This window comes from Doryrhamphus excisus, chromosome 16 (assembly GCF_030265055.1).
Source record: "Doryrhamphus excisus isolate RoL2022-K1 chromosome 16, RoL_Dexc_1.0, whole genome shotgun sequence".
NCBI lineage: Eukaryota > Metazoa > Chordata > Actinopteri > Syngnathiformes > Syngnathidae > Doryrhamphus > Doryrhamphus excisus.
In genome coordinates, this window is record NC_080481.1 from 17,997,501 (window position 1) to 18,012,377 (window position 14,877).

The 14,877-nt window shown below is 41.4% G+C and overlaps 2 protein-coding genes and 1 long non-coding RNA gene across 4 annotated transcripts in view; 1 reads left to right on the top strand and 2 right to left on the bottom strand.

The window, feature by feature from the left end:
• tamalin (trafficking regulator and scaffold protein tamalin) overlaps positions 1 to 1,603 on the top strand; it is a 12,748-nt gene extending 11,145 nt beyond the window's left edge. The window contains exon 8 of the mRNA XM_058050885.1: positions 478 to 1,603. Within this exon, the coding sequence (XP_057906868.1) occupies positions 478 to 950 (473 nt within the window). The 3' untranslated portion in view covers positions 951 to 1,603. The remainder of the gene's footprint in view (positions 1 to 477) is intronic.
• LOC131104099 (uncharacterized) lies at positions 200 to 9,149 on the bottom strand. 2 transcript variants are annotated; one of them, XR_009119731.1, is made up of 3 exons: positions 8,979 to 9,149; positions 8,734 to 8,887; positions 200 to 923 (listed from the first exon to the last, which is right to left on the bottom strand). It is a non-coding gene; the product is annotated as an uncharacterized LOC131104099 (long non-coding RNA). The 2 variants fall into 2 exon arrangements; XR_009119732.1 differs by lacking the exon at positions 200 to 923 and adding an exon at positions 4,336 to 5,051.
• An 864-nt stretch (positions 9,150 to 10,013) lies between these two features.
• Positions 10,014 to 13,202, bottom strand: LOC131104917 (tubulin alpha-1A chain). The gene is made up of 4 exons (XM_058052599.1): positions 13,034 to 13,202; positions 12,150 to 12,372; positions 11,291 to 11,439; positions 10,014 to 11,090 (listed from the first exon to the last, which is right to left on the bottom strand). Exons 1-4 carry the CDS (start codon positions 13,034 to 13,036, stop codon positions 10,110 to 10,112), a joined length of 1,356 nt encoding a protein of 451 aa, XP_057908582.1. The 5' UTR covers positions 13,037 to 13,202; the 3' UTR covers positions 10,014 to 10,109.
• Positions 13,203 to 14,877: the final 1,675 nt, after the last annotated feature.

Below are 14,877 nucleotides of genomic sequence, written 5' to 3' on the forward strand. Positions count from 1 at the left end.
TTTTTTTATTAAAATAAATTTTGAAAAACGTCCAAGACAATTTAGTTGTCATTAAACATTTTTTTTTTTTAAGATTATTTTTCGAAGAAATCTCAAGGAAATTTTAAAACAATTAAAATAATTCTAAAAATATCTAGCAAAGGGCAATTTTTTTAAACATCATAAAACCTTTGAATTTTAAAAAATATTTTAGGGCCACAATTTTTTTTAAATCAAGTTCCTCATTTTAAAAAACTGTTTTGGAAAAATGTGTTTTTAAAAATATCAATTATAATTATATTTCTTTTCTGAAAACTTTTTTAAAAATTGAATACAATTTTTTTTTTTACTTTTTGTACTTTTTTAAACATTCAAGACTATTTCAATTTTGTAATGTTGTTTGAAAAACTTCTTTAAAATTTCTTAATTTTTCTATGTTTAAATTTAGCCATTTTTTTCAAACATCAAAACCAATTTTGCGTGTTTTGTGTGCGGCAGGCATCGTGATGTGCGACGGCACCGTGTACGAGTCCCTGGAGTCGGCGGGCGTGTACGGCAGCCTGGGCGTCCCCAGCCCCGCCTCTCTCCGGTCGCCGCTTCGCACCAGCAGCACCGGCAGCAGCGCCAGCGTCCTCAGCGCCGCCACGGACGACGACCCACTCTACCAGACGTGCTCGTACCAAGCGGGGGGCGACTCTGACGGCGGGCGCAAACCGCCGGCGCCGCCCGCCAGGAAGCAGCGCGTGCGGCCCGCCAGCGAGCTCTTCATGTCGGCCAAGACGCATCTGACCCGCAGCGCCAGCACTCGCAGTTACGTGCGCGGGGCCTCGCCGACGCCGCCCGCCATCGCCGCCGACAAGTCGTCAGGCTTGGGCGCGTTGCAGAGGAAGCACAGGAACTTCCGAAGGCGCTTCCTCAAGTTCATCCCGGGCTTGAACAGGCCGCTGGAGGAGGAAGAGAGCAAATTGTGACACCACTTCCTGCCGAGACTGTCAAAGTAAAATCCCAAAGAAGCGACCAAAGGCTGCTTTTTGTTGCCAGCTGTACAAAACTTTACTTTCCCGTTTTTGTGGTTTTAAGTTATTTATTTATTTCAACGGACGATTGTTGATTTTTAGGTTTTTTTGTTTGTTGACGTTTTTAAGGCATGCAAAACTTTTATTGTGACTTTGTTGTACAAGTCGTAGACCAAGGCTTTATTTGATACCAATCACTTCCTAGTTTTTCCCTGCCAAAGAACTTGTTCAAAACATTAAAAAGCAAATGTTTCCAATATTTAACACTCTCTTTTTCTTTGTCATACTTTGAAAGTTTTGGGGGTATATTTTAGAAGCTTTTGGTGAAATCTAAGCTGGTAAATATGTAAGAATGTTAAAGAAAACAGCCAGCAGATGACATTTTGGTTGGGAATATTTGACTTTACAGCCCATAATATGACACAAAAATGCTTTAAAAGTACATTTTGGAAGCTTTTGGTGAAATCTAAGCTGGTAAAATCAGATTTTCAATTCAGCAGATGATATGCCGTGTTTGCTATATTTGAGTTATGTCACGTAATATATGTTAGGAAAGCAAAAAAAGCCAGCTATTATGTCACGTAAGATCTTTAAAAGTACATTTTACAAGCTTTTGGTGCAATCCAAGCTGTCATATTCAAATAAGTTAGACTTTAAATCAAGCAAACGATATTTTTGGTTGGTACATTTGAGTTATGTGACGTAAAATGTTAGGAAAGCTCTTTAAAAGTATTCTTTGGAAGCTTTTGGTGAAATCTAAGAATATTATGTACAAATCTTTTTTTTTCTAAGATGGTAAATCAGAACGTTGAAATAAACCCTATTTTCAATCCAACACGTGATATTTTTGATAATTTCTTTATATTGAAAGTTAGGAAAGCGCTTTAAAAGTATATTTTGGAAGATTCTTTTGAAATCTAAACTGGTTAAAAATAGCAGAATATAAAACTAACCCATATCTTTAATCCAGCAGATGATTTTGTTGGGGATAATTGGGTTGTCACACAATATGTCACAAAATCTCTCTTTAAAAGTATATTTTACAAGCTTTTGTTGAAATCTAAGATGGTTAAATATAAAGTAATATAAAAACTACATATGTGTTCAACCCACTAAATGCCATTTTTGTTGGGGGTATTTGAGTTATGTCATTTAATGTGTCAGAAAAGCACTTTAAATGTATATTTAGGAGGCTTTTGGTGAAATCTCAGCCGGTTCAAAATAGCAGAATATTAAAACTAACCCATGTCTTTAATCCAGCAGATGCCATTTTTGTTGGTGATATTTGGGTTATGTCATTTAATGTGTCGCGAAAGCTCTTTGAAAGTATATTTTGGAAGCTTTTGGTGAAATCTAAGTGCGTTAAAAATATCAAAATATAAAAATAACCTATGTCTTTAATCCAGCATACGTCATTTGGGTTATGTCATTTAATGTGTCCCGAAAGCTCTTTGAAAGTATATTTTGGAAGCTTTTGGTGAAATCTAAGTGCGTTAAAAATATCAGAATATAAAAATAACACATCAGATGATTTTTGCTTGGGGATACATGAGTTGCCTAATTAAGTTCTTACTAATCCTGACTGGTTTATACCATATGTTTACTTTGGGGGGGGGGGGGGGGGGGGGGGGTCCAGAGTAGCATGCTTGGTTGTATTTCCCCAAAGTGGGATAAATAAAGTACTTTTCTTCGGGAAGCACAAGGCTCTTTGGTCGGTGGTCTACAAGCATGCGTTCCTAATTGGTGCAAGGAAAGTTCACGTTTTTCCCAGGAAGTTTTTTCCACAGGCAAATACAGAAAAAAAGTTTGTGCGGTCATCATCCGGAGACTCGGGTCTTGACTGGGGGGGGGGGCGGCGAGGGAGGAGGTTTGAAGTGTGAGGTGTTGAGAATGGAAGTGTTGTATCAACGCTGAGCCACTCCATTGTCAGGACGACGGCATGGAGGAGGAATGCGGATTGGACGGAATTCCAAGCACTTTCTCTCCTGCAGCTGATGGCCACATATTCCCACGGCTGCTTCGCTTTTGTCCGCCTTTTCATCCCCGGCTGACCCCTAGAGGTCACGCTCAGCGCCCTGGATCCCTTTTGTGGAGAGGGGACGGCATTGGGACTCCAACCCGCGGCACTCATTGCGTCCCGTTGTGGTCACATTAATGGAAACAATGCAGGCCGACTCGTTAGCACCGGGGCGCTGATTGGGCCATTTTTGCTCATCATTACGTCTCAGTGGCTGGTGGGGGGGGGGGGGGGGGGGGGTCGTCCAGTCCGGAATACTTGAATGGCACCCCGTGGTGAAATGTCAGCTGTTGACCAAAGTCCAAACTTGTGTGCTTTGCCTTTTCGTGCCTCCACTAAATCACTTCACACTTTGGCTCCACATCCCGCTTCCAAGAATCTTCCGGAAGCTAACGAGGCCGAGCTAGCCACAAGGAGCTGACGGTGCTTAGCTGAGGCCTTCCAGTCGGGATGGAGCCGCTCACGGCAAACGTGAGGTGACAATGTCCACAAAGGCTTGGCCAGGAGCCAACGTTAGACTTTTCATTTTATGGAACCTTTTTTCCCCTCAAGGGAAACCATTTTCTATAACTTTTTTAATTTCACCAGGACATTATGAATGATATTTTTTTCACAGAATTTTCTTTGAAAATTATTTTCCAGAACATTTGTCCAGGGTGGACCCCGCCTCTCCCCCAAAGTCAGCTGGGATAGGCTCCGGCATGCCCGCGACCCGTGAAGAAAAGGGTATAGAAAATGGATGGATTTTTTTTTTCAATAATATATATTTTTATAATAACACTTATTGATTGATTTTCTTCCTGAAGAATTTCAAACTTTAGAATTAGAAGAATTACTAACTTTCAAAACCACATCAATTATTTTTGGGACAATTTCATAATTTTTTTTTTTAAATAATATGTTTTTCAAACAAATCTGTCAAGAAAAGTTAATGTTTTCAATAACATATTTTTAAAATTACATTGCAACATATATGTTTTTCAACAAAGAACATTTTAAAGAAATATATTAATATAGTATAATATATATATATATTAATATAATATATAACAGTTTTTATCAAATAACTTTCCTTGAAAATTATTTTCAATATTTTTTCCAAGAATATTTCTTGAACATTTTATGAAAAACGTTGTTAATTAAATACATGTTTTCATATTTTTGTGAAAATTAATGTTAATCTAATTTGATGAATATATAAATAATAAAACATTTCATTTTCAAGAATATTTTCTGGAAAAAAAAAGATTTTTTTATCAAGAGCATTATATATTTAGTTTTTGAAAAAATAATTGACATTTTTGAAAATGATTTCTTAATTTTTTTCAACAACATAATTTGACATTTTTTAAAGATCATTAAAAAAAATTTAAAAATACATTTAAAACATTGGAACATTTTGAACACTTACAAAATTGCATTAAAAAAAAAAAACATTTTGGAGACCATTTTGAGTTTTTCAACAAGGAACAAGTGGTGCCAAAGAGGAAGTGGTGTCTGAGGCTTTGGTTTGGCACACAGGACGTGTCCGGACGGCGACCATAAAGATAAGATTCCAAACCATTTGCATCCGCGTTGCCATGGAGACAAACGGAAGCATAAACTGAGCAAACAAGAAAGCTTTCCAACGGGCGACACGCTTGTGCGAGTTCAGTTGGCAAGCAGCTGTTAGCTACGTTAGCTATGTTAGCATTGAAAAGTTTGTTGCTAAACTTTGGGATTTGGGAGTGCGCCGTGTCTAACTTTGGCTTCGGTGATGTCAGCGGCGAAGCCAACGGAAGGACATCTGCGTTACATAAAAGCTGCGACAGCTGCGAGGCCGCGCGGGCGAAAAAGAAGGCCGGCCCTCAAAGACAATGGCAGGAAGCGTCCCGGGCTTCGTCTCAGAACATTTCATGTTTTTTTTTCCTGGAAAAGTCCAGCAACGTGAACACAACGTCGCAAACAACGTCTCCGTGTGCGGCAGCAGAGGACATGCGGAGACTTGGCAGAGGGCTCCGCAAGGCGCCAGGAAGGAGGCGTGACGTTGTGGTGAGGATCTGGATAGAGGTGCACATCCATACAGGAAGTTACTTCTTATACGTGTTTGCTGGATGCAACGACAGAGGAAAAAGTCCACTTTGGACAAGATGGATGTTTCTAACTTCCTTTTTCAACAAACGCTACAACTTCACAACAATGTGGGATCACTTTTTTCATTATCATTAACATTTACATACTATTTATAATAAAAGTAAACATTTTGGGGGGGTAATCCTTTGAGAATAAAAATAATTTTAAAATGTATTAAATTAGAAACGTAATTTTAAAAATATTATTAATTAATATTAATTTTAAAAAATTACAATACAAATGTAAATTCAATTACATTTCTTAATAAATTTCCATACCAATACTTCAAAATACAATTTTGGGCGGGAGGTAAAATAATCCTTTGAGAATAAAAATAATTTTAAAATGCATTAAATTAAAAACCTAATTAAAACATTTCAATGTAATTAAAATAAAAATAAAAACATTTAATTACAGGAAAAATTTAATTAAATAAAAAATATTTTTTTCAAGTTGTCATTTCATTACAATAAAAAAATTCTTAAGAAAAAAAATCCATAATCTTAATCAAATATTATTATTAGTAGTATATTAATATTTAAAAATATTCAATTATTTGAATCATTTACAATTAAAATAATAAATCATAATTAAATAAAAATGTTTTTTTCATTTTGTCATTTAATTACAGTAAAAAAATTCTTAAAGAAAAAAAATCCATAATCTTAAATATTATATATATATAATATATAATTATTTAAAAAATATTAAATTATTTGAATAATTTACAATTAAGAAAAATAAATCATAATCATATTAGATATAAAGTTGGATTTAAAAAATGTTTTAATAAAAAATATTTATGAAATGAAATATTTTTAAAAATATTGTTTTGTGCTGAGATTAGTCTTATTTTTTCAGAATTATTAATAATCAAATTATTAATATTTAAATAAATAAAAATAGCTATTTATTTCTAACATTTTAATTTTGTAATTTAATATTCTGAGAAAAATATGTTCATCTTAAGAGGCTGGTGTAAAAAAGAGAGTGAAGTGGTCTTGCTGAAACCAGTTCCAGCGGGGATGTTTTTGTTGTCGTTGTGGAAGGACGACAAAGAGGAGAAGTGAAACATTCTTTCCAGCTGAGCGGCCGCTGGATTCTTATTTTCTCTTCCAGAACTTTCTACTGGCACCCGAGCGGGCAAAGTTTGGGTTTGGGATTTGTCTTCACCCATTTGGACGCGGCGTGTGCCAGCGAGCTCGCACACATCCAGGAAACTTTGAGCGCATGTGGAAAAAAAAACAACCCCCCCCCCCAAAAAAAAAAAATCATTGAGGAAAAATGTGAAGAGAAAAAAAGCGCAGAGCCAGCATGTGTGAGTCAGCGATGGCGACGGTCCCGCTTGGGGTCTCAGAGTCCAAACAGAAAGCATGGGAGCCTGCCAGGACTCACTGGACTTTCCTGGAGGTGTTCAGCTCCGTCCTCAAGGCTTTGGAACACTTCCTGTTCTGTTCTTTCTCTTTCCCGTGCTTTTGGGAACAACAATCCACGCCCTTCTCCAAAGTGGCGGCGACGGGAAAACCTCGAAGAGATGCAAATCTAAAAGCATCGTTTGATCCGCTTCCAGGTCACATGTGCTTCCAATTGTTTGTCAGTGGAAACTCCTAAGTCAAACCCCCCCCCCCCCACAAGCAAAATGCCCAAAGATCTCAAACAAACAGAAAAGGAAATCTTTCTATGATTTCCTCAACGTTCCAATCAGCAAGTCACAATCTTGGAACACCAAAGGTGGATTTTTGGGAAAAACAAAACCCAAAACCCAAAGCCCACCAAAACCAAAACCTCAACATGACCCTCGCTCTAGCTAAAACCCAAACAAACACAAAGTCCATCAAAACCCGAACCAAGACCCCAACAAAACCTTAACTCTAACTGAAACCCAAACAAAACACAAAACCCAAGCTCCACCAAAACCAGCACCCAAACCCAAACTTGAACCTGAACAAAATCAAAACCCAAACCCAAACCCCAACATAACCCTAGCTCTAACTAAAAGCCAAACTAAAACCAAAACATAAAAGCTGAAGCCCAACAAAACCTGAACCAAGACCCCAATAAAACTTTAACTCTAACTAAAACCCAAACGCAAAACCCATAGCCCAACAAAACCTGAACCAAAACCCAAACTCTAACTGAAACCCAGACAAAACACACCAAAACCAGCACCCTAACTCTAACCAAAAACTGAACAAAACCAAAACCCAAACACCACCAAAACTAGAACCCTAACTCTAACCAAAACCTGAAAAAAACAAAACCCAAGCTCCACCAAAACCAGCACCCTAACCGAAACTTGAACCTGAACAAAATCAAAACCCAAACCAAAACCACAACATAACCCTAGCTCTAACTAAAACCCAAACTAAAACCAAAACATAAAAGCCGAAGCCCAACAAAACCTGAACCAAAACACCAACAAAACCTTAACTCTAACTGAAACCCAAACAAAACACAAAAACCATAGCCCACCAAAACCAACACCAACACCCTAACAGAACCTTGAACCTGAACAAAATCAAAACCTGAACCAAAACACCAACAAAAACTCAACTCTAACTAAAACCCCAACAAAAACCAAAACACAAAACCCATAACCCAACAAAACCCAAACCAAAACCCTAACTCTAACTGAAACCCAGACAAAACACATAACCCACCAAAAGCAGCACCCCAACTCTGACCAAAACCTGAACAAAACCAAAACCCAAACGCCACCAAAACTAGAACCCTAACTCTAACCTGAACAAAACCCAAACACCTCCAAGAAGCCAAATCAGAACCAAAACACACAGCCCACCAAAACCCTAACTATAACTAAAACCCAACCAAAATCTAAACCCACCAAAAGCCTAACTCTAAAACCAATACCAAATTCCTAATCCTAACTGTATCGAAAACCCGAACCAAAACCATAACTCTGATCATTCAAAAGCCAAACCTTTGTAAGACTGCACATCACATACCATTCTACAAGCTCTGTGTGTGTGTGTGTGTGTGTGTGTGTGTGTGTGTGTGCGTGTGTGTGTGTGCATGTGTGGGCAGCCCAAGATGGAGGAATGTGCGGGTGGGAGGGGGTCAAAGGGACACATTGGACATAGTTGTCCCTCACACTGAAAAGATGTTGTCCTGCTGGATGACAACAAGCAGCATGAAGACAAAGCTGATTATTCAGCATGAGGGCTCACTATGTGTCAATGACGTCAGCAAGCCATCTTGTTTTACGCTCTCCTACGTCAACAGCATCTTCAGTGGAGCCCATAATACGCACGAGTACTATTAGTCACAATATATACATATACTTTTAGACATAATAGTAAACCCACCAGTACTGTAGACACCACTACCAGTACAACCAGGAAACATGGCAGTAGGTTCTTAAAGAACAGCTGAGCACTCCTGTTATGTAGAGGATCTTTGACTATTGCATTTTTGCAGTAGTATTATAAACCTACTGCAATATAGATCCCATACATGACAGAAGCGCTGCGCTCGTCCAACCAAAAAACTGGAAAAAAAGATCCTCTATGTCTGCTCTGGGGTCATTTACGTGCGGTTTTAGACCCGCGGGCCACTAGTAGTGTCACAATAAGTCAAATAAACACTTACCGTCATGTTGGGATGCTGCCCTCTAGTGGTCAATCAGCTCAATGACAAGAGCGGTGGTTCTGGCTTGGCGTTAACGCTGTGAAATACCCTCCATTTCTGGATGACTCTTATCCTCACTGGGGTCGCTGGTATGCTGGAGCCTATCCCAGCTGTCCTTGAGTGAAAGGCGGGGTACATCCTGGATTAGCTAGCAACATACCATGATGTAAAATAATGTGTCACAAAGGATACAGTCTGAAGATTACCGTCTGAAAGTGAACACGTGGGTTGACAGGTGTGCTGTGGTTTTACTACACTATCCGTATTAATATCAAAGTAATATCATATCTTAATATCGTCAAAAAACTATTTTTTAAACCGAACGTGGCGGTTCATTCTTCGTTGCTTTGGCCTTCTTCCTGTCTAGATTGCCGCGCTTTTCGATGACCAATTAGGGGGATGCAGCGATGTCACGTGCCTCACCACGACGCATTTAGGTATGTTTGGATTTTTCCCTACCAAACAAAAATCACCGATGGAAAGTAAAAATAACGTGTGTACATTTGTAAGCATACTGGTGCAATAAATGACTATCACGAAGGAAATAAATTCATTCCTTTTGTGTCACATTTTAAACTATGTTTTCTTTTAAAACTGCAGTTTAGTTTTTCCACCAGAAATGTCCCGGACAAAGCCGGATGTAATTAAGAGTCACAGGTTGTTGTGTAATCCTCGTTGCATTCCTGACTTTTGGAGCCTCGAGCATTGTGTGGCCCATTGTTTTAGTTACACAAATAACTATACCGGCATTAAATTACTGTGCCATAATGGGATCATAATTCATACTGTAAGGACCCACAGCTGGTGGGTGCTGTCTAGTGACAAGCTGAAGGTCACCATTGCACGCATCCTGGTTCACCACCAGGAGAGGGCGCTGTAAGCTAAAGCGATGAGATAATGTTTCTGCAACTGGCCAAAGATCTCCATTGATTCTAGCTACTGATTTTCTATTCTGGTTGCATTATTAAATGAATTCAAGTAAATATATTTTATACCAAGCTAACTTACATTTAACTTGCGTTGACAAAATGAAAGCTGTCAAAAACAACAGGTAGTTTTTCCCAGAGTAAACCAAAACATGCATGTTTTTGGAATATGGGAGGAAACCGCAGTAAATCCATGCAAACTCCACAAAGATGCCCAGATTCCAAAGCTAGATTCCAGGTTTTCCCGATCTGACTGTGTGGCCAACATGCTAGCCACTCCAAACAAAACAAGTAGCGTTTCAATAAAGACAAAGCTTTACATGCCATGTTTTATTCAAATTTCATGAACAACTCGAACTTTGAACTGAACAACATTGGAATGCTTTTAAGAACAACTTTACCGTTTCCTGTTTAATATTCTTCTCCTTCCTCCTCTCCTTCGCCCTCAATGGAGTCGACGCCCACCTCCTCGTAATCCTTCTCCAGGGCGGCCATGTCCTCCCTGGCCTCGGAGAACTCGCCCTCCTCCATGCCCTCGCCCACGTACCAGTGGACGAAGGCCCGCTTGGCGTACATCAGGTCAAACTTGTGGTCCAGGCGGGCCCAGGCCTCGGCGATGGCGGTGGTGTTGCTCAGCATGCACACGGCCCTCTGGACCTTGGCCAGATCTCCGCCGGGGACCACGGTGGGCGGCTGGTAGTTGATGCCCACCTTGAAGCCGGTGGGGCACCAGTCCACAAACTGGATGGTGCGCTTGGTTTTGATGGTGGCGATGGCGGCGTTGACGTCTTTGGGCACCACGTCGCCACGGTACAAGAGGCAGCAGGCCATGTACTTGCCGTGGCGGGGGTCGCATTTCACCATCTGGTTGGCGGGCTCGAAGCAGGCGTTGGTGATCTCGGCCACGGACAGCTGCTCGTGGTACGCCTTCTCAGCGGAGATGACGGGGGCGTAGGTGGCCAGGGGGAAGTGGATACGGGGGTAGGGCACCAAGTTGGTCTGGAACTCGGTCAGATCCACGTTGAGGGCGCCGTCGAAACGAAGAGAGGCGGTGATGGAGGACACGATCTGACCGATGAGCCTGTTCAGGTTGGTGTACGTGGGACGCTCGATGTCCAGGTTCCTGCGGCAGATGTCGTAGATGGCTTCGTTGTCCACCATGAAGGCGCAGTCGGAGTGCTCCAGGGTGGTGTGGGTGGTCAGGATGGAATTGTAGGGCTCCACCACGGCGGTGGACACCTGAGGGGCCGGGTAGATGGAGAACTCCAGCTTGGACTTCTTGCCGTAGTCCACCGACAGACGCTCCATCAGCAGGGAAGTGAAACCGGAGCCGGTGCCGCCCCCGAAGCTGTGGAACACCAGGAAGCCCTGGAGGCCCGTGCACTGGTCCGCCTGAGGACGCAAAAGACCAAGGACATGGATCAGGACCTCTAATGGTCAAAGTAACCATCAGCATTTAAATGATTTCTGAATTGTTCTGTCCTCCTGTTTCCATGTCAGCTTTCTTCCAGAGCTTCCACGGCATCAACAGCATCTCAACTTGCTCGAGACAGTTTCTGCACTCCAAAATGGACGTTTGCCAAACTACACACCAGTTTGCGGATCCTGTCCAGCACCAGATCGATGATCTCCTTGCCGATGGTGTAGTGTCCACGGGCGTAGTTGTTGGCGGCGTCCTCCTTGCCGGTGATCAGCTGCTCGGGGTGGAAGAGCTGGCGGTAGGTTCCAGTGCGTACCTCATCTAGAAAAAAAAGCCACAATATTTAAGTTAGTGGCATTTATTCTATATTATATATAATAATTCAGTATATATAAAAACAATTTTCTGGCATTTATCCTTTATGATTAGTTAAAAAAAACACATTTTCTAGTCAAAAAAAGATAAAGTTTTGCTGCATGCTTTAAATGGAGAGGAAGCAGCGCCATCTGGTGGACATTTTTAAAAATCTAATTGAAAGCCAGCAGTCCAAATTGGAATGTTAACATATGGGATTGTTGTAGTTTATGTTTATAAATGCGAGATCTTTTTTTTTATGTTAATGGGACAGTTTTGGTCACAGGAAATAAATGTGTCACTTTTTAGTGTAGCTTTGCCATTTTAAGTCAATTTAAGAGACAATGCTAACATGTTCTAAAGACAAATTCACTTGCAAATTATGGCAATGTCAATTCGAGAAAGCCAAAAAAAACCTGAATGGGAATGGGATTAAATCCTTTTTATACCTGACTGCTGTGCCCTGCTTTTAGCCATGTTTTTAGCTCTGAATGAATGTATGGATGTTGTATTTGAATGCGTCCTGTACTGTTTTTTTTTTTTTATTTAACTCTATTTTTCTTCACTGTAAAGCATCTGAGTATTCTGAAAAGCACTATACAAATAAAACGTATTATTATTGTAAAACATCGCTTATTACACAACAGCCGCAGCTACGGTGGACTACATGTGTTTACCGATGACAGTGGGCTCCAGGTCCACAAAAACTGCTCTGGGCACGTGTTTTCCCGCCCCGGTCTCGCTGAAGAAGGTGTTGAAGGAGTCGTCGCCTCCTCCGATGGTCTTGTCGCTGGGCATCTGTCCGTCCGGCTGGATGCCGTGCTCCAGGCAGTAGAGCTCCCAGCAGGCATTGCCGATCTGAACGCCAGCCTGGCCAACATGGATGGAGATACACTCGCGCTGTGGAGAGAAACCATTTAAGAGTTATGTGTGGTTGGAAAAAGCTGGTGGAGCTTTACAATACGTCAGTCTCTTTAAAAAAAAAATCAAGACCACTTTTTGCCTGTTGTATTGACATTATAGTAACATGAACATTCCCACTTTGTCTGACTATGCAGACGTTCCCCGGCTGTAACCATGGCGACTGTGAGCAATAGTTGACAGGGCATCAGTGTTGGGTTACTAGCATAAATGTTTTAAAGTCTCATGGCAACAGCGACCCCATCCTCCCGCCCCTTTCCTCCGCTGGGATTGGGTGTCTCTGGGCGTGGGTGACGTCAATCATCATGGCCATCATCCCCATCAGACTTTAAAACTAAATAATGTTAACGGGGGTGCTAATAAAGTTTCGGTTGAAGTAAAATACGGCATCAAAGTTGACTTGTACATGCGTTTAATTAAAAAAAATACCGCTTAGTCACTTTAGACATTGCCGCTACGTGTCCACCCTAGAGTTTATAACAAAATGTAACACATTTCGAACACAATTCTATTTAAATTGTATTACCGCTTGTAAATAGCCGCCATTTTCCCCATCCTAGTAATGCCCACCTCTCTAAATGGCTACTGGGTGGGACACAAGCCAGCAAAGTATCCCATTAAGTTTTTAAACACAGCTTACCATTTTGCTTCGGTCGAGTAGTGAGAAAGGAGGAGTTTAGAAGACGGTCCGTTTAGGAAAGTCTTACAATTCGACAATAATGGGGTCGATGTAAGATGTAATGGCGCTCGCCCGGGTGGACGTCGCTATTTATCCCAGCGAGACCCTCGCGCCGCTGCCGGCTGTGGCAGCCATTGGCCGAGCGCCGCCGCTGCGCCTTTTGAGTGCACACTTACTAATGGTCCGTTGCCTGTCAGTCAAGCGCGTGCAAGGCTTAGACGCTTTTCTATTGGCCGACACGAAGTGCGGTCACACAAACCTCCTCCCTGACCCCACCCTGCATTGTGCAGCTGCAAGTGTGGAGGAAAAAATGCTGCGTAATTTCATCGTGATGCTAGCAGCAAAGACATGGCCTAGACTGACATATGGCGGGAATAATCTTGAATAAAACAGACTATTTAACCTACTAACATTATTAACTGGACTAGCTTTGTTTGTTGAATGTATTTGTCAACAACCATTACTGATTATTGTGAATAAATCCCGGATGTTCCACAGTGGAACTTTTCCCTACATCCACGCAAGTAAACGCACAGGCGGACAACGTTATTGATCTCTGTTGCCTCCTGCATAATACATGGGATTGATATCGGGACACCTGCCAACTCATTACCCATCAACTGTACAGTGCAGTCCACCCATCCTCCACTTAAAGTCGGCCTACATTACTGTTTCGCCCCATTCAGCAAAAAGCGACCATGCAGTGCAATTGTGTTTTCTTTTAGCGATTAATGCATATAAAATATCCATCATGGCATTCATTTGCAGCCTTAATACTACATTTCTACGCTCAAAACCTTCAATTTAGCAGACAAACGAGGTCAACCCGTCCAGTCATGGAAAGGCACAGATGGCCCAACCCCCCCATACCCCCCCATCCCTCCTCCTCCCAAGACTTAACGGTTGCCAGGGGGATGAATAGCTCGGTTGCCTGGATACAGCCCCAGTGTCCCGCATAACACCGCCTTTATCTGCTTAGTCACATGACCCCAGCTTAAATAGCAGCCACCCTGCAGCAGCTGCCCCCGCGAGGAGCGCCGGCCGGGGTGGGGCACGCAAGGCGACCAGGCCGTACACTTGAGGATGTCGGCCTTTGGGGGAATAGCGACAAATAAACAGAAAATACTCCATAAACGTAAAAAGGCGCTTTAACAGCCTCATCACAAAAGGAGTTGGACGACGGGCCTGAAACGTTCCGCTTGTACACTTGACTGATGACCACAGTTTCACCCCGGAACAGACTATTTCTATTCCTCCATGTGGTCACGCATCCAGCATGTGTCGCTGGGGTTTGCGTTGACTTTGGCGGCAGGAAAAAGAGCGCTCCCACCTTGCCAGCATTCTCCTCTCGGACTGCAGCTGCTGCCGTGGACCCTCCCTTCCCCACAGCTGACGTGGAGGAGCACAGAAGACCAGAGAATGGAAGCCAAAGCTTCACTTCCTGTGTCTTCTTCCTTCATCACAGAGGACCATATTCAGGACAAACATAGCCACAAAGACAGTACACAGTACACAGTACACAGTACAAATCAAATAGAATAAGTACAACTTACTCATGTACGGACAGACAATATATTTCTTATGTTATTTTTGTCCACTTGGGAATAGCTTGTGTACATTTTTTCAATTTTCTAAAAAGAAAAAATCTAAAAAAAAATCATAAAAAATTGCAAGTGAAATAAAAAAAAGGGAAAATGTTTCTTTGTAAAGGAGAAAATGTAAAAAGAAAATATGATAAGTAATTCCCAAATATGTAATTTATATATATATATATATTTTTTTAAATATATATACACACACACATA

Coding starts and splice junctions, on each gene's coding strand:
- LOC131104917 (XM_058052599.1), bottom strand. Junction 11,440..12,149: donor CCTGGAGCCCACTGTCATCG/GTAAACACATGT, acceptor TTTTTTTTCTAG/ATGAGGTACGCACTGGAACC. Junction 11,091..11,290: donor TGGACAGGATCCGCAAACTG/GTGTGTAGTTTG, acceptor TTGCGTCCTCAG/GCGGACCAGTGCACGGGCCT.